At 39.2% G+C, this 26,205-nt stretch overlaps 1 protein-coding gene across 1 annotated transcript in view; it reads right to left on the bottom strand.

Annotated features, from left to right (window-relative positions):
* The window catches only part of AK9 (adenylate kinase 9), a 2,653,312-nt gene that overhangs the window by 171,961 nt on the left and 2,455,146 nt on the right, over positions 1-26,205 (bottom strand). The window contains exon 37 of the mRNA XM_044066804.1: positions 14,900-14,998. Coding sequence (XP_043922739.1) covers positions 14,900-14,998 — 99 coding nt within the window. The remainder of the gene's footprint in view (positions 1-14,899; positions 14,999-26,205) is intronic.

Raw genomic sequence — 26,205 nt, 5'->3', positions numbered from 1 at the left:
CAGTGCTGGCTGCATTAGTAATGACTATGTCATCAGTAGATAATAGGAAGTTTAACTGATAAAGATTTCAAGACAGGTCATGGAGAACTGGAGGAGTGTAAGTAATGAACCTTGTGGGAGCCCTGAAGTGATGGTTCCTAATAGTTAATGGGTTTGGCTAATACTAAAGAAAAACTGTCTGCTATGGAGGAGTCATACCTCTCAACTGTCCAGATTCTTGCAGAATGTCCAGATTTTTGGAGTATATTTTTGGTCTGTTCCTCATAAAACTTGTGGTTTTCTGGCAAATCACTGGGATGATCTGAGGGTTCGAGTCACTAAATAATGACATAAATTTGAGTTTCAGACTTAGAATAATTTGAAAATGTATGTTAAAACAATTCCTGTTATTCTAGCAATTTTCTAAGTTTATAAGAGCAATGTTTACAACATGTCTCTATTTTTGGTTCTTTGTCCCCCCATGTTGTGGGGCTTTGTCCAGATTTCTTGTACTAAGAGATTGAAAGGTATGAGGAGAGTAGCAAACCAGAGACAGACCTCAATGGAAAATCAACATATTTTGAGTTTTCCTAGAAGGATGTCATGGTTAACATGCTCAAAGAAACTTTTAAGATCTTTAAATATAGCACATATAAACTTTCTGTTTTTCATATTGGTACAGATTTGGTAAATGAGTAATAAAACAGATATTGTGGTACTATATTTTGGTATGAAACCACATTGTCTGTCAGACGGAATGCTTTATTTAGTAAGGCAGTGAATTAACGCATGCACTCAAGTCACTCCACAACAAGTACAAATATGACTCTGTCATTGTCCATATTGGAGTGAATGACTTGAGACTTACCTCCCTGGACTACATGAAAAGAGATATGGAAGAGCTCTCGGATCATGTGGCCCAGGCAGTTATGACCCTAGCCCTGAGTAGCATCCTGCCTTCACCTAGAATGATACCACAATATAAGGACAAAATAATTGACTTCAACAATTGGCTAAGCTTCTGGTGTCATTCAAAGGGGATCCAGTATCTGTCTGCCTGGGACGACATGACTGACAGACCACGATGCTTTGCCAGAGATGGTCTGCACCTGTTGCCCCTGGTATTCAGGTTACTGGCTAAGGCTCTTGCCACCCCTATAGTGCTTTTTTTAGGCAAAGTTCAAAGGACAAAACCACCACCGTAACAGGTACAAGCATGCAAAATCTGAAGGTAATGCTACTCAATGCTAGAAGTCTAAACCTCAAAATGCACTATCTCGAGGCACTCCTAAAAATGGAGAACATCGATATTTGTGCAGTAACTGAGACCTGGTTCAAGACTCCAGAGAGCACCCTTGCAATACCAGGCTACATCTCTTACCACACTTTTCAGCCACCAAACCAGGACCGAAACACTAAAGGTGGAGGAGTGTCAATATTCACCAAGGATATTCACACTACCAGGCTAGTTGCCCAACACAATGCGTCTGAAATTCTCCAGATGCAACTAACACTAGGTAAGACTGCAATCCAAATTGTAGCTTGCTACAGATCCCCCACCATACCCCAAGATTTTCACTAAACCTTTCTAAACATACTGGAAAATATTAAGATAGAACCAAACACCCTAATACTGAATGATTTTAACTACCCTGCCATTAACTGGGAAAACTACTCATGTACCAACACTTTTGCCCAACGGTTCTTGGAATTCATAAATTCCAATGCCCTGGATCAACTAATCCATAGTCCCACCAGAGGCTCCATTATCCTAGACCTGGTCATTAGCAACATGGGAAATCGATGCTCCACACCTATGGTCACCCCCTCGTTAGTCAGGTCTGACCATAAGCTAATCACCCTTAACATCCACATCAACCCCCACCCCCCTGTAAGGAAACCTCCATAAAAAACTTCTCCAAAGCCAACTTCATGCTACTCAAGTCAAAAGTGACAAACTTCATGACACCCATGCAGACGGGAACTGAAAGTTCAACTGCTGAATCCTACACTAAGGCACTGTATGAGCACATTCACTCATGCGTGAATCGTGCCATCCCAAATAGAACCAAGATGCTCTCATCCAAAAAAAGGAAGCCGATCTGGTGGTCCCCTGCCATAAACAAACTTTACAACAAAAGGAAGAAACTGTTGCAGAAAAGAGGAAAATCCCAAGATGCAAAAACTCCCTTACCAGCCTCAGTAAGAAACTGAGATCCCTCATAAAATCCTCCAAAGCTAGTTACAAAAATAAAATTGCCAAAGATTCCAAAGACAACCACAAGGCATTCTATAACTATGTCAAGAATCTAAATGGCAATGCTCAGATCTGCTCTGAGCTAAAACAGAATGGCATTAAATATACTGATCTCAAGGATATTGCCAATATCCTGGCAGATCGATTCAGTGCCAACTTCACCCCCCTCTCACCCCCTAAATAGCCCATCTCAATACTGGAAGATTGCCAAATTCCGGTAATAACGGCCACACAGGTAAAAAACGCACTCTCCAAAGCTAAGAATACAGCATCCATGGGACCAGATGACATCCCGGGCTGTGTACTACATGAACTACAACATGAACTGGCACCTCACCTAAGTGTCATGTTTAATCACAGCCTCACCTCAGGTTTCATTCCCACTGAGTGGCGCAGAGCTACAGTTATCCCACTCCACAAGGGGGGATCCACCTTGGATCCTGGAAACTACCATCCCATCAGTCTGACAAGCCTTATCTGCAAGGCCATGGAGCATATTATCATGGAACTTATAAACAAAGACATTGGCAACCTTCAAACACTGGACCCCACCCAGTTTGGGTTTGTGAAGGTCCGATCTTGTCTCCTGAATCTGATTGACTTCTTCAAATCAGTCTCCAGAGCCATGGACAAGGGTAAGGTGGTCCACACAGCCTATCTAGACCTTGCCAAGGCCTTTGACACCATCCCCCACTCTGGAATCATAGATAAACTTACTAAGCTGGGCATTAATCCCTACATCACCCAATGGGTTGCTAACTGGCTTACTGATAGAACCCACACTGTGAAAGTAGCCAACTCCAAATCCAGCTCCAGACAAGTGACAAGTGGAGTACCTCAGGGTTCAGTCCTGGGACTGCTCTTGTTTGGCATCTACTTCTCTGAAGTACAGGCCAACACTAAGGGACTCTGGCTAACAAAGTTTGCAGATGACTGCAAACTGGGAGCCATTATTGAATCCCCAAATGATGTGGATACTCTACAAAAAGGCCTTACACAAACAGATGCTTGGTGCCAGGGCCATGGGCTCAAGCTCAATGGCAAGAAATGTATAGTTATCCCCTTTGGGAAAAACATGTATCTGTGAATTACCATATAGGTGGCAGTACACTAAACACCAAAAGTGTGATAAGAGACTTAGGGACACAGGTGGACAGTGGTCTCACCTTCGATAACCACATCGCCACAACAGTCAGGAAATCCTTCTATGTGGCACACCTCATCACTAAGGGCTTTTCATCCAGAAAAAACGAGGTCATTGTCCCACTATACTCATCCCTCATTAGACCCATTATAGAATACAGCACCCCGTTTGGTATGTACCTCTCAAGACATCTGCAACAACTGGAAAGGCCGCAGAAATACCTCACTAAAAGAATCACAGGCCAAAAGCAGATGCTCTATGCTGACCGCCTTAAAAAACTCCAGCTATACTCTGTCGCATATCGTCTACTCAGAGGCGATCTCTGCTTAACATACAAGGCCATGTCAAACCCAGAGCTGTTGGACATGCTACACTTAAAGAAATCCCAAACCCTCAGAGCCACACGCTCCAGGGATCTAAACCTTGTCATCACAATAAACAAAACATGCTGGAGGGATAGGTTCCTGACCCAGAGACTCCCCAGACTCTGGAATAGATTGCCCATACATGTCAAGCAGAGTGCCTCTTTGGCCCTCTTCAAAAGGAACCTTGACGTTTGGATGGAAGAAAGGAAATTCACCCCAGGGATCATGTCAGTCACCCTGCTAGACAGGGGTCCAGGGAAGTAAATAGTGTGGGAAGAAATAGCCAGGGAATTGTTATGGCTAGGCTTGTATAGGCCCTAGGGCTGATAGCCTAGTACCAACCTATGAACATATGTCTGGTTGTAAATAAGGGCCTCAAGTAGTTTGGCTATGTGGTCAAGGTTTCCTATTGGTTAGAAATTGTCAGCAGATTTTGGGTGAGTTGTTTTCACCTGAGGAATTATTATAGTATCTTTAAAGGGTTCAAATACTAGCTTGTTGTGAGGGTGAAACAGAAGATGCATGCTACTGGGAATGAAAGCAATTTGCAACCATTTTTAAATTGTTAATGTTAGAGGTATAACTGGTACAGGATTAGCAGTGTGTAATTTTGTTAAGTGAGTCTCTGACCTGTTTCCTAGTTATGGTTAATAAGTAGAAAGAGAGATAGTCTAAAGTGGACTGTAGGGCTTTAATGGTGGTTGGTGGGATTCTAATTTGAATTAGGTAGTCAGGAGGCTAGAGGGGAATCACAGATATTGACTTGTATGTCTTGTAGCATGCTTTGTGGCATTGTCTTTCTGTTTGTTAGTTTGAGAAATAATGTGTTACTGTCTGTGTTTTTTATGGTGTTCCAAATGTTCTTATGATAGCTAATGTTTAGTAGTAGGTAGCTTTGGCTGTCTTAGTGCTGTTTCTAGTATTTTTCTGTAGGTTCTTAGACCTGCTTAACTTCTTTTCGTCAGAAGAATTGATCTTCCAGTCCCTACAGGCTTGGTCCCATTTGCTGATCTTGTTTGTAAATGGGTGGAGAACACATATTCTGCAAAATGTATTAAAAGTAAGAGAGATTCCTCTCATGCTTATATCCATCACCAGTACACGAGGTTTGAAACTTGTTTGCACACTATTTTCTCTAGTCTGCATTACTGTTACAGCACACTCTCACATGGCTCTGGTCTTACAATCAATTTCTGCAGCATCGCAATTCAATTTATTGCTCATTTTTACATTTTAGCCGAGTCACATTTTATCTTACACATACCCATTTTCTCAGTTGATACTTTTAACTGTGTACCTGTAATTCTGCACACATTTACAGCTTTTGATATGGTTAGGTGTGTTAATGGCATGCCCTTTGATAATTTCTTATACTACGGATGATTCTGTCTCTTAATAATGCATTATTCAACTTGCCAGATTCAGTCTTTGGCTCATTTGCTCACCTCAGTGACCTAAGCATCTATAGTCTCTTTAGGACCTTGTTCATTTGTATGGAACAAATGGTGACTACACAACAGTTCTTTTTTATATGACCTATAATTCCAAAGCATCCACTTGCTATTTTTTCTTTCTCCCCCTCTGAGGAAAGTAAAAACAGCTAAATACCTTTGGCTTTTTCTCCATTAACCTGTAAAACTGTGAAACCCTGTGCATTATTAGGCTTCTTAGATATTCCATATACAGGAAAGAACAACTCAGATTCCAAACTTTCAGTTTTCAATTAAGTTTCTTTGAAGTGATGGAATTCCTGGTGGTTGCAGCTGAAGTATTTTTCACTTTGAAATATACTTCTTATACTTTCAAATATATAAACTGTTAAAAACAAATGCATTCCTTCACTTTGCAAACATACTTTTTTTACTTCTGACACAATGTAATGTCTGCATGATAAACAGACAAAGCAAGGGCACTGTGGGTGCATGACCAGCCTTTATGAAGTATAATCATTAGCATTTAAAGTTACATACACCATATATAAAAGAGCCCTGATGGTGGGGAAGCTGGCTGGGGAAGGAAGGAGGGTTGGGAGTGAGTGGCTAATACTAACTTTTCAGTACTGGGAGAAGGATGTTAGTGGAGTCTATTTACAGAACCGCCGTCTAGAGAAAGGCCCAGAAGTAGAGCTTTAAAAGAAGGGACTCAGGGGAGTGTGAGCCCACCAAGAAGTAAGCACACTGCACTCCAGCTAAGGATCTTTGGGAAGCATGCATCTGTACTAGTCCAGTGCTTTCCACTCCATAGGGATAAGTATTAGGAGCATCTGGAAATCCTGGTTTGTGTGACAGACATGATCCCCAGCTCTAACCTTCCTCTTCTGGTATCCTTGTATGATTGTGTTTCAGAGACAGTGGAAAGAGCATTAGTTGATGGAAGCTTGACGATCATTGTCATATGCACTCATACAATATTTGCGTATATGTATGTGTAAATACATATATCAGACTTTTGGGAGGCATTTAGCCAATGGCAAAATAGATTGATTAATTATGTTTTAATGATCTGTCCATTAGTCTTCCATTATACTTCTCCAAAGTACATTAGGTTCACAGATTTATACCAAATAATTGGTCCAGCAGACCTGCAGGAACCCAACCACTACAGCTCCCACTACCTACTTCCCCCCATCTGTAAGTTCTTGTGCAAAAAGCCCCATAGAGAATTTATGGATTCCCATCTACTCATAAAGGTTGGCTTTAAACATAGTTTATCTATTTGTCTGTCTGTCTGTCTGTCCATCCATCCATCCATCCAGCCATCCAGCCATCCATGATAATGGGGAAATTCTGACTGGGATAAAATTCTTTTTCAGTGGAGGCCCAGGGACTAAACTTTCATATTTAACACCAGTTTTGACATATACATAAAATACAGCTACATCATAGCAGAAGGAATATAAAATATAGGTAAGAGCACAAACATGAGAAAAAGCTTTACAACAGTTTACATAAACATAATTTACAAACAGAGCTATGCACATAGCTTGCATTAGAAATAGACACAGGCTTGTATATAGCAGAGAGATATGTAACATAGCAAAAGATACTGTAATATCAAACTGCCTTGTTTGACATCATGTGGGAGCTTATTTCATACATATGGGATCCTTTGGGAAAGATATTAATTCCACCCATAGGTTCTGTTAATATACTGAGGTAGTTTTACATCCTTAGATCAGATATTACTGGTATTGCCAGATCCTTGAATATATAAGAAGTCTAATAGGGTTAAACCCTTTGTTGCCTTAGAATCTAAACAGAAGTCCCTAGGTAAGAGTTTGTATGACACAGAGTACAGAGATAGTTTTTAGATACTCTGTACAGCTTAAGGAGCTTATACCTGAGATTGCTGTGATCAAAAATCTTTGAGGTTTTTCAAGTTGTATAATATGTCTGAAGAGGTAGTTGCCAAAAGAGGCATTATATTCTATTATGGTCAAAATAGGGAAAAGAAGATGGGGCAACGTCTTATTTGGATATGGACGATATACGTTTAGTTATTAGTTGAGTTAAGCAGAAGGATTTCCTAAAATAGTTATGTGATGGTCAGAAGAACATTTATTATCCATAAATATGACAGAATTTCTAATGATGTTGTCAACTCTGAGGAGGGGCGTCCTCTATGCAGTAGGTGCATCGGTATTCATACTTCTCAACGAGTATAATACTGCAATTTTTTGTGTTTAGCTTTAGTCCATGGTCTGGAAAACAGGAAGTAGTGTGAGCTAGTCCCTCCTGTAAGTTATGAGTATCTGCTGAAGAATTAAAGACTGCACCAGGTTTGCAGTCATCTTCAAACTTTGTAAGCCAGTGACCTTGAAGTCTACTTGGACATCAGCAAAGTAAATACCAAAGAGAGGAGGATCCACTATAAATCTCTGTGTGGCGCTACCAGTGACCAGACATTTGAACAGGAGCTTGTTACCTACTCTGACTATATAAATTCAGTTTGTGGACCAGTTAGCTATACAGCACATTATGAAGGGGATAATCTTTAAGTGGGTGATCTTACAGTAATACCAGAATATAGGACAGTATCTGATGCCTTAGTTATGTCTATGTATGCAGTATGTGCTGTCAAGCCCATTATCCAGTATTTTAGTTACATTCTCAAAGAAATCCAACAAACTTAGCAGACAGAACCTACATTTCACAACATTAGATTGGTTCAGTTTATAGGACTGTAAACTACTTGTTATCTAGTACTTGATCTATCAAGCTGGCCAGAGGTGAGCAAACCCCTTGTGTCTCTAACCAGAGGTAGAATGCTAACAGTGGAACTAACTTTGTCCACATGCTAAGTTTGACTTTCAAACGGGAACAGGGAAGTCCCAGTCCCAGTCCCAGTCCCAGTCAGCCAAGCCTAAAACCATATGATCACCCTAACCCGTATCTTTAGTTATAAGTTCCAAGAAGATACATTCTATTACTTTACAAACAATGGTGGTGGGATTAATTGGTATATAATTCCTTGGATCAGTGCCAGGGCTGCTTTTATATATGGTACCTCTACAGCCATTATTCAATCCTTGAGCATCTATTCAATGGACAGGCTAAAACTGAATAGATTTACAAGGGAATGTGTGAGGTTGTACCCAGTCTTGATCCATAGACTGGTATATTTTCAGGACCCACAGAGCTTTTTGAGAGGGCATTTAGGATTTCTCAGAGGTAATTTCTGGGAAAGGCAAGAGCTGAGTGGTAAAGGAATTATACAGAGAAGTGACAGTAGGCACAAAGGGCTTTTAAGTCAAATACATGTAGAACTCCCATACAACCCAATGAATGGAGTTGGAGTGCTACCAAATAAGAATCAGCATTTAAATAAGAGTCTTGAAGTCATGGTCAATCCTCTTTTACATAGTAATATTATTTAGGAAGTTATAACCAAAAAAACACACTGTGAGAGGAAAACTGAAGCACCGGACAGCCGAGAACTATTAATGAAATAGTAATTTATTCAACAAGTAATCCAAAGTATTCAGGAAGCTATGCCTGAGTCAAATGATAAGAATCTATACTTGAAATTCCAAGATAAATATAGAACATTAGAAGACAAGATGTACAAATTTAAGCGTATGCAGTGGCAACGCTTCCACTTTGAAGTCTCTTTGAAACACCAAATAGTTCAAAGAAGACTCAGGGCTCACACCATGCCCAGCTACGGTCAAGCATATCCGGAATTACTGAAGCAGTCGCAGATGCTGAATTTAAACTTAAGCACCCAGTATATGCATCTGCAAATTGACTTCTTTAAGCCTTTAGAAGAAGAGTTACTAAATTAAATAGTGTCACTACAAAGTGAAATCTATGACCATTTTCCAGCAGATATTATCTGTGATAAAATGGATTCACTTTATGACAGCATTACTATGTATGAAAAATGGCTCCAGGCAACCAAGGTTTGTAAATTACACAGAGACCTGTGTGATTTTCAAAAAGGCACCATTTTTTCATGGCCAAGGGAACAGAATGATGTTCATAATGTTAATGCTAATTCTGTGGAATCCATGATAAGGCAAATAGCTGATTCTTTAGCTGTAACACCAGTCCTAGAAATTCCGTCTCCGAACGCTATACCAGAAATAACAAATGTGCAATCAGAAGAGAAGCAGGAGAACACTCTGTAGAACAGAGGCAATGCCCTCAATCTATGGACAGCACCAAAATAAACACTGAACAAGTTACTATCAATAAGAGGGAATGATAGGGTTGTTAGACCTAAAACAACTCAAGCTAACTCTGGAGGAGATGCTATTCAAAATATTTCGCAAGGAAATTGTTTTTTATTACAAAACCCATTACAGATAAGAGAACGCTTGAGGAGTCGAATAAGGAAAGGCAGAATCCACTGTTTGAACAGTGTGCATGACCCAATGGGCAAAGGGAAGAGCTGGAAATGACACAACCAGGTCTAGTAATAAATATTTCATCAGTTATATTGTCTGAAGCACATATGTTGTTACTTGCTAAAGGTTTACATTTTATACCATCCCAGAAAGCAAAAATGGTTAATATACTTAGAGAACTGAAATTATTTGGTAGAAAACTAACTCTAGATGCAATGCTTAAAGGTAAAAATGAATGTTATGATATTTTTAAGAAACCAAGCACATATATCCCTCCACCGCATTCTACTATAGAAACTTTTTAGATGTGTGTGAAAATGAGATTAGGGAAGCATTCTGTAGAGGTACTAAAACCAATTACTATAACATCTCTCAAATGGAATTTCAAGCCTTACATGAATTAAAGGAAATGTCATGCATTGAAATTAGCCCTGCTGATAAAGTTGGGGGAATGATAGTATTAGACAAAGATTTGTATTTGCAACAAATGCAAATTCTTTTAAATGATAAAAATACATATGTTTGTATTTCTAAGAGTGCTGTAAAAGGGATTACTGATAACATTTCTTTTTTGGTGCTTGACTTGCTAATTACAGGCATGATATCAGAATACTTGTTCAAATATTTTACAGTTGATTGCCCAATGGTAGCAATTATGTATGATTTACCTAAAATACACAAACACCCCACCATACCACCAATGCAACCGATAGTTTCTAGTAGAGGCTGTGCTGCAGAGCCCCTCTCCATAATTGTTGAAAAAACGTACACCCTTTTCTAGAAGGTTGTGACACTGTGCTTAGAGACAGAAATATGTTTTTGCAGAACTTATACTTCAAAATGTCAGATATACATGGTGATTACATGTTTGTGACTTTAGACATTGAATCACTTTTCACAGTCATACCTAATACATGGGGTATAGACAATATAGGGACATTTTTGACCCTTAAGGGTGTTAACTCAAATAAAATTAGGGTAATATGTGCATTATTAGATATCATCTTGGAAAACAATGTGTTTACCTTTGATAAAGATTTCTTTTTACAAAAGGTTGGCATGGCTATGGGCACACCCTGCGCCAATAGCTACACCAACCTTGCTCTGGTATATTGGGAAACTAATGAAGTTCTCCGAAACGAAAATTTAAAAAATTCCATAAAATGGTATGTATGTTTCGTAGATTCTATTTTTATGCTATGGAATGACACAGAAGAAAGACTAAAGGAATTTATTACATATTTACACCAGACCACCATTTTTTTTTAAATTTACTTACAAATACTCGAACCAAGAAATTGACTTTTTGGATGTCAAGGTAAACAAAGATGCACTACAGGGGATTAGAACTAGCCTATACAGAAAATCAATGAGAAAAAGCAATCTACTACATAATAAGAGCATGTACCCTAATCATATGAAACGTAATGTGCTTAAGGGACAAGTGTACAGAATCAATGTGCTTAAGGGACAAGTGCACAGAATCATGCGTCTGCATAATGATGACTTACAACTAAAACTAGATCTACTAAACCTTAAACAGGAATTTCTTAATAGGGGTTATAAAGAAAAAGATATAGATAACTGCATAAGTAATGCATGGGAGCATAGATTAAATAGATGTAAATCATATTATGGTGAACATGAAGAAGCATAAGAAGAGAATAATAAGGGATCAGAGATTGACAATTGTACTACTAATAATTCTTTGAGAGTAACATTACCATATTCCAATGATGCAGGCACATTCTGCAACATTATAAAAAGAATTTGGAATATGTTTGGTACAATAGATGAATTGAGAGATGATTTAACACCTCAACCAAATTTCTCCTTTATAAACAACAAATCCTTGAAAAGACATCTATATTATAAGGCTAATGTTGATAAGAAATTGATATATTAAGACAGACTGGGTACATATTCCTGCAGAAATTGCCTAGCATGTAGACACATTTTTAGTGGCAGTCACTTTATACACCATCAATTGGATGCTAGGATTGAATTTAACTTCTATGCAGATTGCACAATAAAAAACATAATTTATTTTAGTTTCTGTACTGTATGTCATATGCTATATATAGGTAAGATGAATTGTAGCTTAAAAGAAAGAATACTGGAACATTTAAGAGACATTAAAAATAAGTCGGAAAATGCTCTAGCGCAACCTGTTATGGAGAAGGGAAATGAACATGTTTTCAAATTCTTTGTTCTGGAAATTATACATGATAACATGAGGGGAGGGGACCTAAAGAACATTACAGAAGCCAATGAACAGAAATGTATAATGTTCTTTAAAGCGGACAAATTACCTGGCTTAAATAGTAAAGTTTCCCTGAAACCATTTTTAAAAGCACGTGCACTTAAACACTGAAATTAAATGAATTTAATTCTGTGTTTTAGAATGTTTTATTATTTGTGTGTATACACTTTTAATTTCTTAATGACTGTGCTGTTAAGTGTTTGTGATTGGCTAGTTATAGTATTTAAACAAGTTGTTGTATTGTATTTTTAAAGTCTGATGAAGTGGTCAGGTGTACCATGAAAGCGCTCACTATTTATTAAACCTTTGACATTACTGTGCCTTTGGATTTTTTCTTCACTGGATTTGATTCCATTTTGGATTTATACTGAACTTTTTGATATATTCTATTGCCCGCAGCTGTGAGTGCCTGAAGTCTTTTTACTTGAAACATTTATTCTTATTGTATTCTCCTGTCACTTTATTTTGGTATTTGGAGTTTGGATTTTTTTCTATATTAGAAATTGGAAATCATTTGTCAGTGAATATACTGGCTATGTCTCCTGTGTTGAAATAGTTGGTACATTTTAAAATCAGCTCTGTGCATTGTTGAGTGTTACTTCTGAAATCAACAATATAGTTAAAGAATGCTTCATGGTCACCTTTGGAGGGTGGTGATATTCAGCTCATGACTGGCTTTATAAGTTTTGATCATACACCCAAGTTGTTTGCATACCTTTTTCTTGTAATTTTTAAGCTCATCGATACAATTATGATACCAACTGGTTAAAGGCGTTGGTGTTAATAAAGTTAAGGAACTGTTGCATATATTTGTATTTTATGCTGTATATTCTTCAGTTTATGAATTAGTAGTTGAAATCTACTGGGATGACACTGTTAGGGACTTGAGGTATGTGTCATAAGCAGTGGGAGACAAAGAAGGGGTTCAGCAGTAGGTAATGATATGATAACTGATCTCCCCTATTAACATTAGTATGTCAAAGCTCAAGATCATGTTGGATTTATTGCGAGATTATTTGACTACAAATAAATATGGATACACCCCAAGATCCACACAATTAATTTGTAATTGCTTCAGACTGTCCTTTGACATAGTTTGTTTGGCATAGTTTTGTCAATGTTCAATTGTTCTGGACTATATTTTGTAACTGATCATCTCAGGACTCCATTTTATGAGATGCCCCCAGTCATTGTACCATTTAGTCTCAAAGTAGACTTCTGTATTTGCTGTGTGCACAATACTTTGAAATATTTTATTAGTCAAAAGCAGTGCTAATTACATCGGAAGCCAAACAGCTATTAAATTAATGGGATGGTTAGATGTTTAATCCATGTTGTGCACTGAACAGTAAACTACTGATGACTGTCAAAAGAGTTAGGAGTGAATACTTCTCATATAAAATGCAGATTCATAACTGTGGCTATTGAGTTGTAAGTTACATTTTCAGAATGTATATCTTAGGCCCTAGCTGAAAGAACTATGCTAGGGTCATAAAGTTGGACAGTTCTATTACCAAAACTGAGATTTTTACAGTCACTGTATAAAATCTTCTTCTGAGACAGATGTGAGTCATTATAGTGACATAATTTATAAGACCTCCTATTGGTATGCCATGCTGGATATTTGTGCCCTCAATTATGAAATGGTCAGACTACTGACATTTAATGAAACTTTACCGAATACACTAAACCAAAAATCCTTATAAGAAGCATGAAAGAACTTTCCTCATTTCAAGCAAAGCTACTGAAAACAGGAAGAGCTGATACGAAAGGTCCCAGTAATAAGTAGTGATTTGGAGTTTTGGACTTAAAATGTAAAGAACAGGGGATTATTAAGTTAGTACATATTAACAAATGAAAATTGCATATGAAAAAACAATGCATCAAGAGCAAATGTCTTTATTTTAGCCAAGAGCAGTGGTAGATTTAGTACATACTAATGTTCTGAATCTGACTCGAGGTAGCTGGAGATGAAGGATTGCTCCCTAGTGCTAAAAACAGCCAAATATAAATAATATTAAAATGATAAGGACAACTTTTTTTTTTTTAGGAAGAGAATACCAAGGGACTGGACAGTCATTTATGTTCAGATCTATAAAAGATGGCCTACGAACTTGAATGCCATCAAGTTTCTTTATGTATATATTTAGTGACAGCATGAGAAGTATTCAGTGAACAGAATTTTAATAATGTATAAAACATTCAACAGTGATTTACATTATGCCACTGCTTTCTTTATTCAGGATTTAGCACTACTGAATTGGCATTGTCAATATTAAGAGAGATGGACTTGGAATGACAGAGTAAAACCCTTATTCCCCATATCACTGTATGGGTCTTGCCAGCCACTGATCTCTCTATACTGGTCTGCAGCAGACTAAAGTGTAGCTGTTACAAAAATCCTCTCTATAGTCACCCTGTGGCAGAGCTGTTAAAATATACCCAAATTTAAGGAACTACCTTTCAAAGGACATGACTCTAGTAATTCTACTATTATTAAATGTATGGTAGGACCTTAGCATTACCATTGTGTAACATTTATTTATTTTATTTATTTATTTTGTTTTACATTTGTTGACCGGGATAGTCCGACTGAATTTATGTCCATTTTCAGTGGAGGCACAGGGAGAAAATCTCCAAGATAATAATACACATTGAACATTTAGTAAATGCTAATTTCAAGCAGATTACAGTCATAAGCAATACCAGCATTTAGCACACATAGTACTAACTTATTATAAAACACTTTACAAAACATAACATTATTTTCAAAGTTATATATACATAACATTACATTAAGGTTTGAGACACATTGAGCAGCAGTTATACAATTGACCCTTCCTGAAATGGAGTGGTAGAAAAAAGTTAAGAGTAGTTGAAGGTAAGGCACCTAAGAAATAGTCGGGGTTAATGCAACATACTAGGTATTTTCTGTCTGTAGTGATAGGGATAGTAAAATATTGCCATACCCTACAAATACTTGTATTTTTTAATTGGAAGAAGCAGTAATGAAATACAACGTGTTCTGTTGTTTCTGAATTACCTCATAAATTTATCAAGCTTTTCTTCACTTTCAAATATAAATATTTTATCTCTGTATTCTGCTGCATGCTCAGTCATTCCAGGCACCAGGGCTTCATATCTGTTGAATAAAAAAACAGACAAGCTTAAGCATCACATTAAAGATAATAGCCCACTGTATTTGCTTAATTTAAAACTCTAAAAAAAAAAAAAATTCTAGAATTACACAGAGATTTTGTGATATATAACAATAGCATTTTCTATAAGTGGACTCTGGTACACAATGTAATTTTTTTCTAATAGGATTTGCTTTCGGGCTGCTTCATTGTGCCAGCAGTAGTCATAAAGCCTGCTGCACAAACATACAATGAGTAAGTTCACAATGCTGGGATGAACGCTAAGCTAGAGATAATAGATTATGGAAGATGTCTTTAGTTACTTGTAGGTATCAGTGAGTTCTGGTGTAACAGCTGCAAATTTTATCAGTGTGTATAATATTTAAGGTGATCAATCACATTAGTAGACACATTAAACATTTTAATTAAAATATTTAATACTGGCACTGATTGTATTCCCAGATACAGCAAACATTACTACACAACATAAAGCTACAGCTTTTTTGCAAGGGGGTAAACCTTCTGATCCCCCCAGTGTAAAGGTTCTTCCCTCAGACCCACTGTCTCTATACAAGTTAACTCTGAGGTCACAAAAATCCTCCTTTTCCCTTTTCTTCCACTCTTACAACCCAAAAGCCAAGCACACCACCTGTGCCATACCAAGTTCCAACACATAAAAATGTCAGCAATATAAAAACATGATCGTCCTTCTATCAAGATTTCTGGCCTTGTAAAATAAACATGTTTAACTGTTTCACAGGATTTATAAGGGTAACAAGGCAATTTAGTCTCACAACCATTAACAGCTCACTAATACCTACCCTCAAGCTGTACCACCTTCCTCAAAGAGGGCTAGGCCAGTCAGTTCCAGGGTAGGTGTGTGGGTACCCATCCAATCATCCAAGCTCTGCTTGAAGGATGATAATGTGAAACTCTGCTTAACCTGTAGGGGAAGTTTATTCTACAGATTAGAGAGACACTGCATAATAAATCTCTCTCTATCTCCATTGTATGCTATGTATCTACTGCTGATGATTTAGGTCCCTAATTCTTGTATTTGTGCAGTTCTTAGACTTTGTGAGATATATGAAATCAAGTATAACTGGGTCTATAATGGTACAGTAGGAGAGGCACAACTCATCCCTCAAGAGTATTTAAGACACTGCATATTTATATTTTATCCCAAGCAGACTTCAATGATTTTTGCTCATTTAGCTAACAAATGCTGGCAGTATGATGGGGAAGAGACAGGTGACTGAGATTATTTTTTTTCGGGGGGGGGGGTGTAACGAGTTGGCAGATTTTAAAAATTACCTATACAGTACTTTGTAAAAAATATGGGGGGTAGAATTGGTTGTAAGTAAGGAACTGATTCTTTTAAGCTGTGACATAGCATCAGAGTTGCCTACACATAGTATGTTTAATATTATTGGTTGGCAAAAAAAGAATTACCAGAAAATGGAAACCAAAATATATTCCCAATATAAAGCAAGTTCTGGATATTGTAAAGGAGATAAAAGAATTGGAGGCGGGAATCTCTGGAAAATGGAAGGAGCAATTTCATAGAAATAAATGGAATATGTGGGAACAGTACATGTAGAATAATGTTCAGGAGGAGAAAAGATGTTTAAGCAAAGGCAGGAATTTATCAACTCTCATAAAGTTGGACTGAATGAAAATTGTTAAAGTGTTAAAGAGAAAACAGATGTGTATACTGCATGACAATAACAATGGAAACTTTTTATTATGGTTTGTTTCCTTTTCTATAAATGCATGCAAACTAATATTTCAATTTAAAACATGATGCTTTAATAACTATGTTTAAAAAAGTCTATAAGACACTGAGTAAAGTGATAATGATTCTGTCTCTCTCTTGGTAGCTCAAGATCTTAAAGCCTATAATCTTCTTGGTTGGGAATCTTTGGGGCTTCTCTAGTTTGTTGGTATGTCTATTGTGGTACATCCAGGAGGGGACAGTGTACTCAGTGACTGGTGTAATTTGTGGTGATTAGAAGAGGGTGATACACACTTAGCTATCAGTTGTGTTATGTAGAACTTTCTGACTATAGTTGCTATATGATGATCAAAGAGAAGGGAAATGTCCACTCAAGTTCCAAGTTCCCTGACTGCATTTTTTTAGGATATTGTCTATGCTGTATGTTGAGGGTAGAGGTTGTTTACCAAAGGCAATGATACTACACTTTTTCATGTTTAATTTAAGTCCATTTTGGCACACCAGGTATTTACTAGGGTAAATTATTTCTGAAGGTTATAGGTGCCAGATGGGGTTTTAATAATAGTGCCCAGTTTGCTTATCAGAGAAGTAAATGCTGGAAAGGAGAGGTCTCAACACAAGGCCACTGGGGTGTTCACTGGCTGCCTTTGTTCTTTGAGATGAAGCACCTGCCACACAAACAATATGTGTTCTATCTTTAAGCTAGTTTGATATTCATCTTAACATGTAGGGATCTATTTTTAGAGCACTTCTTTTTCTTCCTTTGTAGTGTCAGTTACCTCGGCAAGATCAAGGTACATTGTGTAAACAGCATGGCCATTGTCTGCAGCCTAAGTGGCCCACTTAATGAAGTTAATTAAATTTAATAGGCAAGATCTTACTTTGGCTAAGCCAAATTGTTATGTGTCAGGCCTAACAAGATTTTGATATCATAAGTGCTTAGGTCAGTTATAATATATTCTACAGTTTTGCAGATCAGGTTTGTCAGGCTTATGTGTCTATAATTACTGGGGTCTGTGGTAGGGCCACCCTTATGAAAGAATATCACCACTGTTGTACACCATAATTTGGGAACCAATTCTGTAGCTAAGTTTAGGTTAAACAGTTTATGGAGACAATTGGTGAGAGCAAGTTTAGCATTACTTATTAAATATTATACAGTGACCCTCCATTAATATTCCGCAATGTGCACACTGATTGACCAGCTTGCCCGTTGTAAATCCCACAATATACCAACGGAAAATGGTCCTTTTTTCCATTGGTATAAAGTGTCCAAAACCTTTTTTTTTAATAAAGAAAGAAAAAAGAAAAAAAACGGAGCAACAGAGACTTTCTTTTCTATGCTGCTTCCATTTCAAAGCATTGATGTACTGGGTATGCATAGGAACGCAGGTCCCATATGCATGCGTAGTACATCAACACAAGGAAGTAGTATACCACCACCGGTGGAATAACAGTAATGCGACATTATACAAAGACATTATTTTAAGAAAAGTAAGTATTTATTTTCCTTAAATAATGTCATTGTATAATAGCAATAACCAACTCCGTGGTTGTGGTATACTGAAATTTACCCATGGTTGGCTTTATTTAATCACTCAGGCTTTGCCCTCATGATTAAACCACGCCAACCATGGGTAAATCTTCACTATACCTCACTACATTGTCGGTTATTGCTTAATTCAGGTTTGTTGTCAGGTTCCACTGAAGAAGTATTTTTGGTATTTGACAACACCTTCAGAACAAGTTTGTTGGTGTTAAATGGAGATGTAAGGGATTCTGGGATATGTTGAGTGTGGATACATGTTTCAGAGGTAAAATGTGCACTGAATGTGTTAGCCATTATATTGGTAATGTTTATTGGGCTGGAGTAGGTGGTGCCATTTACAATAACTTCTGTAGACTGCTAGGTATTATTCCTTAATTTCTTAATGTAGCTAAAGAAGGGCTTGGAATTATCCATACCTTCAGCAGCTAACATATGTTCATGGGTCGCTTCATTTGTATTAATAGTTTTTTTTTATTTCTATTAATACTTTTTATGCTAATCATGCAGAGTTTTAAATCTGCTGTATAATTTCAGAGTTTCTTCTCTCTTGTTATAAAAATTGTTTTTGACTTTCCCATTGAATGTTGCTCTGTCTAGGACTGGCAACTTAATGCATTTACTAGAATACAACCCGTTTGTAAAGTTTTTTGCAGCTTGTACTGACACTGGTGACTTTTGAAACCTCATTGGAAAACTGTATGAAATTTGCCTGTTTGAAATTCTTAAATTCATAGACACTGGTTTCAGGGCTTTGGAGATTTCAAAAGTGAATGTCACAAGTTTATGGTCTGACTTAACTGGGGAAGAAGAGAGCAGAGGAATAGTGCATGCAGTGGCTATATTAGCGTGAATTAGATCTAGTGGACTTATTAACTATTGGTAGCTGAAGTCTCTCAAAATAATGTAACTCTTGTTAATAGAAAATTCTGTGAGTACTTTTAAGAATATAATATGATCATCAGGGGACATGATGGGTGTCCTATAGCAATATATGAGTTGAAGGTTTGGCTTATTTAGGGTGATCAGGAATTATATAAATTCTGTTTGTGAGTTTCTGATAATCTGCCTTGAGGGGCTATGATTCTTGACAAATATGGAGGCACCACAGTAGCTTCAAAACCCAGATAGGGAGGGAGTACTTTCTTTACATATAAACCTGATCTAGTTAATTACACAAATGTGGATGTGTTCCAGATGCAGGAGGGCTACACAATTAGGCAATCTGTTCAGTTTAGACTTTTAGCTTGGAGAAGAGCTACCGTAATGGGGCCCAAGTTGGAGTTTTATGTGTTTGTTAAACTCGAATATCCATTAACTGAACTCTGCTTAAAAAGGCATTATGGGGCAGCAAAGGCTCTAACCAGTATATGCCAGCCTTGGAACAAGAGGTGTAGGCCACCCTTTCAGAAGCAAGTCAGACTATAAATAATTTCATTCCATGCTTCCATACGCATCATTCTTGGTGAACGAAGGATTTTATTCAGGACTAGAGTCTTACCTATATTTGTGAAGTGCATAGAACATTCTGATATAGCTCTCTGTAGTTCCCCTCATGGTTATGCAACTCAGGTAATTCTCTCCCACATCCACCATATACTAGTTATATTTACCGAGAATAAGGCTCATTTGGGACCTTCTAACATCAGAGATCCTGACACCCTAAAGACAAGTGACAGTAATCCTTTGTTCGGCCTTGTGAGTGAGAATCTGTATGTCTAACAAATAAGTCACCAACCTCTATGGCATTCTTGTTAGTAGAGTGGTTAGGAGTAACAGAATGGAAGCAATCTGACTCTTGGTGACTCACTACAGTATGGGAGAAAATGTAGTGGATTTTCTTAAAGAATTCTTTCTAGTTCTTTGAGGCTTTGGTAGAGATTTTTTTACAATCCCAGTATGTAACATTTAAAGTAGTTTAGATGAGAAAGTGGTGGAGATGTGTGTGTGTGTGTGTGTGTGTGTGTGTGTGTGTGTGTGTGTGTGTGTGTGTGTGTGTGTGTGTGTGTGTGTGTGTGTGTGTGTGTGTGTGTGTGTGTGTGTGTGTGTGTGTGTAAGACAGACAGAGAGACAAGTATGCTCATTGCACATAGTTTTATGTGAGAGGTATGACCTCAGATTAAATATTTGCACCTGCCACATACACAGTTATTCGTGTTGAGCATGAGTTTGTTGTTAGTGAGTACAGCACAGTTTCTACACTGCCTGAGGACTGCAAGTGCTAAGATGACGGTAAGAGAAGGGAAACAAGTTAGCTGACCTGCCATGATGTCCAGTGGGAATTATTTGGAAAACTGCACAGGTAAGGAAATGTGTTTAAGTAACAATTACTTTGAGAAGAAGACTACAAACTACATCATCTGTATTAAAATAAATGGATTTGTGGAGAAGCTCAACAGAAATATGCATGCACTTAGTAAGTAAATGGAGAAAAAAACAGGATTTCAGAACTAGATACAATTTCAGATTACATTCATAAAAGTATCTTCCCAGGTCCCAGCAGTGTTCCATACAAATATTTGATACTTATATGCAGACAGTGCAATTATTACATTCTTTTGCAAGCAGAGGGGCTAGGCTAGTTTCAAACACTAGTAGAGCTGTATCCCAAGGTGCCAGTTAACCACATAGCTCATGCCTAAGATAGAAACCACATCCCAAAGTGAACAGACTAAGTCAAATTTTGAGAGGAAAGTAGTGTTAGCAGGTCAACAGTCAGATCAAATCAACTAGTGCCCATTGCAACCCTGCTGCATTGCTGTCTTCATTTGGTTATGGACAACTTGGCAATTCCAGATATGTGACTTTTACTTATAGCTTGGCAGACTACCCAATTTAAACTACTGATTTATTCTCTGAGAACACAGAACAATGGTCTTTTGTGTGATATACAGATTCTGGAACTCTCTCTCTCTTTCTCCCTCAGATTCTAGAATTTACTACCCCTCCATCTCTGTTTTTGATCAGGTTACCAGTTTAGGAAAGATACTTCATGCCTTATCAACCATGTTGCCTTTTTTTAATCATCCCACTTTTCCCTCTCTACTCAATAAGTTGACTTGTTTGTTCCCTCTGGGAGGCATGATCCTTATGGATCTTCCTGGGCCAAGGGCTAAGTAGCAGAGAATAGTGCCATCATCTCAGAAATGAAATGGTGCTTTTTGTATTGTCTAAGAGAAGTACTTCATCTGCATCTCCTTAAACTGTACGTCTTGTTGATGCACAGATATTTTTTGAACTAAACTTCCATGGGTACTGTTATTTTTTTTTTGACATACTTAATTGCTATCACAGACCTTCTCTCTGTGGTGTGCATATGGTACTCGTGCTTCATATGTTTTCTTCTTCAAATGCTGAATTATTTTAGTTGACATTCTTCACTGCATCACTTCTATTCTGACTGTGTGATCTTGAAGGCTGACTGTTGTGAACTGCATACAGTATATTGTCAGAATTATACTGGTTAAAAAATAGAAGTTATGTTCTTACCATAACGTTCCATGTTAGTTGTCTTCTTCTCGCCTTCTTCTTGCTGGATGGGTTCGGAGCCGACCTCGGCTCCGACTCGGCCACTCTAAAGCTCGAGAGTTGGTTCCACCGGCTCGAGGCTCCCCTTATATCCCACAATGCTAGGCGAGAGTTACCTCAGATCTCATTTGTAAGCTAACCCCAGCTTATGATAGTAACAATATAAAACAGAACAACTATAACAGAGTCCACCTCTAACAACAGGAAGAAGAAAGGTGACCTACATCCTGAAACAAGAAATATGCCTAATAGCATATAGCTAAGAAAGAGGTGGTAGAAAGAGAGGTCACGATCACAACTCCTCTAGGTCTGTCCAGGCCAGGGGGAAGGAGGGTGGGACGCAAGAAGAAGGCGAGAAGAAGACAACTAACATGGAACGTTATGGTAAGAACATAACTTCTATATGTTAAGTTGTCTATCTCGCCTTCATTCTTGCTGGATGGGACCGCGTCCCTAGCACCTTGTCCCGGGTGGCCTAACGGAACAGACTCCTGAGAACAGTGGAACCAAAATTAGCTCTATGCCTAGAAGCTAAATCCAACTTATAATGGGAAATAAAAGTGTGAGGAGTAGCCCAAGTAGCCGCTGCACAAATGGTGTCAATAGGCAGTCTGTCTTGGAAGGCTAGAGAAGTAGCCAAGGCTCTGGTGGAATGGGCTTTAGGCTTATTAGGCAGTTTTTTGTGTCTAATCTCATAAACAAGGGTAATCAGAGATGTTAGCCATCTGGATAAAGATACCTTTGAAACTGGAAGTCCCTTTCTGCTTTCCGCATAGGAGACAAACAGCTGATCAGATTTTCTGAATTGTTTCGTCCTGTCCAAGTAGTACCTTAATTGACGATGAACATCCAGACAGTGTAATTTTTGTTCAGACCTATTTGAATACTCCGGGAAAAAGACAGGGAGGTCAATGCACTGGTTTAGATTTGACGTTGAAACCACCTTAGGCAAAAAAGGATGGGTTAGTTCGTAAGGAAACTCTGTCCTTATGGAACACAAGGTAAGGAGAACGACAACTGAGTGCTTGAAGTTCTGAAATTCTTCTAGCTGATGTGATAGCCACCAGAAAGAGAGTTTTCCATGATAATAACTTTAAGGAACATGAAGCTGCAGGTTCGAAAGGGGAAAGAATCAAAGAAGCAAGAACTAAATTTAGGTCCCAAGGAGAAGGAGGATTTCTTACAGGAGGTCTGAGCAGAAAAACTCCTTTCAAAAAGGCTTTGCAGAGTTTGTGGGACATTAGGGCGGATTCCGAAATACCCACATGAAAATTAGAAATAGCTGCCAATTGAACCTTAAGAGTAGATGGAGATGAACCTGCATGGAAGAGTTCAGCAAGAAAATCGAGGACTAGTTGGATGGAAGCGGTGAAAGGATCTATGTCCTTTCCTTGTGCCCAATATGAAAATCGTTTCCACTTACTCAAATAAATCTTTCGAGTGGAAGATCTATGGGAAGCTATCAAAATATCTCTAACAGAGTGAGATAATTGAGGAAGCCTGGCTACGGTTGGAAGTGGAGGAACCAAGCAGTGAGGTTCAGAGAGGGGAGGGAGCGATGAAACTGACCCGACTGATGGATCAAAAGATCTGGAACTAGGTCCAGATTCCACGGTCGCTCCAAAGAAATCGATGCAGAAAGGGGAACCACACTTGTCGAGGCCAGTAAGGAGCAATGAGGATCAATGAGGCCTTCTGAGCGATAGCTTTCTGTATTACTTGAGAGATCAGTGGAAAGGAGGAAATGCATACAGAAGTCCCGGGGCCAAACTTGGACTAGCGTCCCTGCTGGGTTGGCCTGGTAAAGGGAATAGAGTGAAGTATTCTCTGCACTTGCTGTTTTGGGGAGTAGCAAAAAGATCGCAGCAAGGCTGACCCCACTTGAGAAATATCTCTCTCACTACAGAGTCTTTCAGAGACCACTCGTGAGGCATGAGAATAGCTCTGCTCAACTTGTCCGCAATGTGATTGGACTTCCCGGGATGTGCGTTGCTATCAGAAAACGCTGAGAAGAAATCGCCCATTGCCACAGTCTGAGTGCTTCTCGACACAGGGGGTATGATCTGGTTCCGCCTTGTTTGTTGATGTACCACACTACAGACATATTGTCTGTCTGGATTGCAATCGTTCCCAAGGGAAGAGAGTGTTGAAGGGCTTGCAACGCTAAAAGCACTGCTCTCATCTCCAGAACATTTATGTGCAAGTGGCATTCATTTGGTTGCCATGTGCCCTGGACTGTCCTGCCCTGATAATGCCCCCCCCCACCCGATCAGGGAGGCATCCGTTGTCAGAGTAGCAACCGGAGGAGGTGGAACAAACGGTCTCCCCAACAGGAGCTGGGGGGAAGACATCCACCACATGAGATGCTTTTTGCACGCTTGCGTGATCATAATGGTGTGAGACATTGGAAGTTCCTGGTATGACCATTGAGAAAAGAGCATCCACTGAAGGATCCGCATGTGGTATCTGGCCAATGGGAGTAGAGGTATGGCTGCTGCCATGATTCCCAACACCTTTAGAACTAACCTGGCTTTGGCTCTGTTGTTGTTGAGAAGAAGTGACACCAATTTTTGAATGTCTGATATCCTTTGGTTCGTTAGTGTTGCAGACATGTTTACAGTATCTAGATTTGCGCCTATGTAGGTAATAGTACGACAAGGCGACAAAACAGACTTTTCGCAATTTATTGAGATACCCAGTTTTTGACAGACGCGAAAAGTGTAATCTCTGGCCATCAGAAGGAGATGCTTGGTGGGAGCTGTGAGGAGCCAGTCGTCCAAATATGGAAACACCTGGAATCCTTGTCGTCTCAGGTGAGAAGCTACCACTGCCATGCATTTGGTAAACACCGGGGGCAGTGGTGAGACCAAAGGGCAGGGCCCTGAATTGAAAATGACTGGTTCCTAGCCTGAAGCGGAGGAATCTTCTGGAGCGCCTGTTCATTTTTATGTGATAGTACGCGTCCTGAAGGTCTATAGAGCACATCCAGTTTCCTTTTCCCAACAGGGGAAGAATGGATTGCAGCGTGACCATCCGAAATCTTGTTTTCTTGACCGATCTGTTCAAGATACTGAGATCCAAAATTGGTCTCCAGTCCCCTGTTTTCTTTGGAACTAAAAAGAACCTTGAGTAGATTCCGGATCCTAGTTGGTCTGCTGGCACTGGCTGAATAGCTCTTTTGCAAGCAGTTTTGAAATTTCCAAAGCTGCTATATCCCTTTGAGCGGTGGAACATCTGGAAGGGATTTTTGACTGACTTGGAGAACGAAGAAAGGGAATAGAATAACCTTCGAAATGATGGACTGTACCCATTTGTCTTGTGTCAAGGATAGCCAGGCTTCTGGGTACAGTGACAATCTTCCCGACTGCCTCCGAAGATGGGCAGTCGGGCAACACCTCAGGGATGCTGAAAGGGCTTATCGGAAGGCGTTTCTCGATTGCCCTGGTTCTGCGGACCCCTCTGCCTCTAGGGCGGCGTCTACCATTGTTGTTCCCCCTCTGCCTCTGGCGGGAACCGACTCTGTCGTCAGGCGAAGTCCCTTGAGATTGTTTACGGAACCACATCTTTCCCCTTCTGGCCTTTGGGGTAAGGCCTAGAAGGAGTGGAAAACGGACTCCGACGGCAGAAAGGGTCTTGCCATCCGTCTCGCACCTAGTCAGGGTTTCTTTCACTTGTGGACCAAAAGGGATGATCCATCAAAGGGGAGTTTGTGAAAGACGTCTTGAAAGGTTCCAAAATTGCATAGCCGCATCCAGGCGTGCCTACGTAAGGCTACCCTGTTCCAGCGGCTCTGCTCGCTCCATCGGCCGCATAAGAGAGGAGGCATGGAGGAGTTGGAAATAGAATTAAGGATAGCCTGCTGCGTGTTCATTATTTCTTGGAAACCCGCAGCTGTAGGGTCCTTAAGCATTTCACTCGCTTCTTTGATCAAGTCCCTTTGAAGACGAGTGAAATGGCACAGGTAATTCAGCGAACGCATAGTAAATGTCGCTGAGGAGAACATCCGCTTCCGTACCTATCCATGGACCTAGATTCCTTGTTAGGTGGATGGACAGGCACTGAAGGATCAGCCAGTTCCTTCTTTGTGGCGGCAGCTACCACCATAGCATCCACAGAGACTCCTTTTGATAAAAATTCCTTGTCTGCTGGAGCTGTGATGAATTTGGAGGGTCTCCTGGGAGTGGGGTCCACTGAATCAGGAGCCATCCATGCCTTTTTAGCAACCACCTGCATGAGGGGGTCGAAAGGGGGGACACCCAGGAGGTGGAAGGACGAGAGCCAAACGCCTCAAGATACACAGATTCGTCCTCTGAAGGGTTGAGGGCTGGCCAATTTCCCCTCTGTTTAAGGATCTCCAGAATGTCTGCAAAAGAGACATCTTCAGAAGGGGAACGGGGGGAACC

This window comes from Protopterus annectens, chromosome 1.part0 (genome assembly GCF_019279795.1).
Source record: "Protopterus annectens isolate FY-2018-M chromosome 1.part0, PAN1.0, whole genome shotgun sequence".
NCBI lineage: Eukaryota > Metazoa > Chordata > Ceratodontiformes > Protopteridae > Protopterus > Protopterus annectens.
The sequence above is the reverse complement of the archived record's forward strand: the minus strand, read 5'-3'. Positions and strand labels throughout refer to the sequence as shown.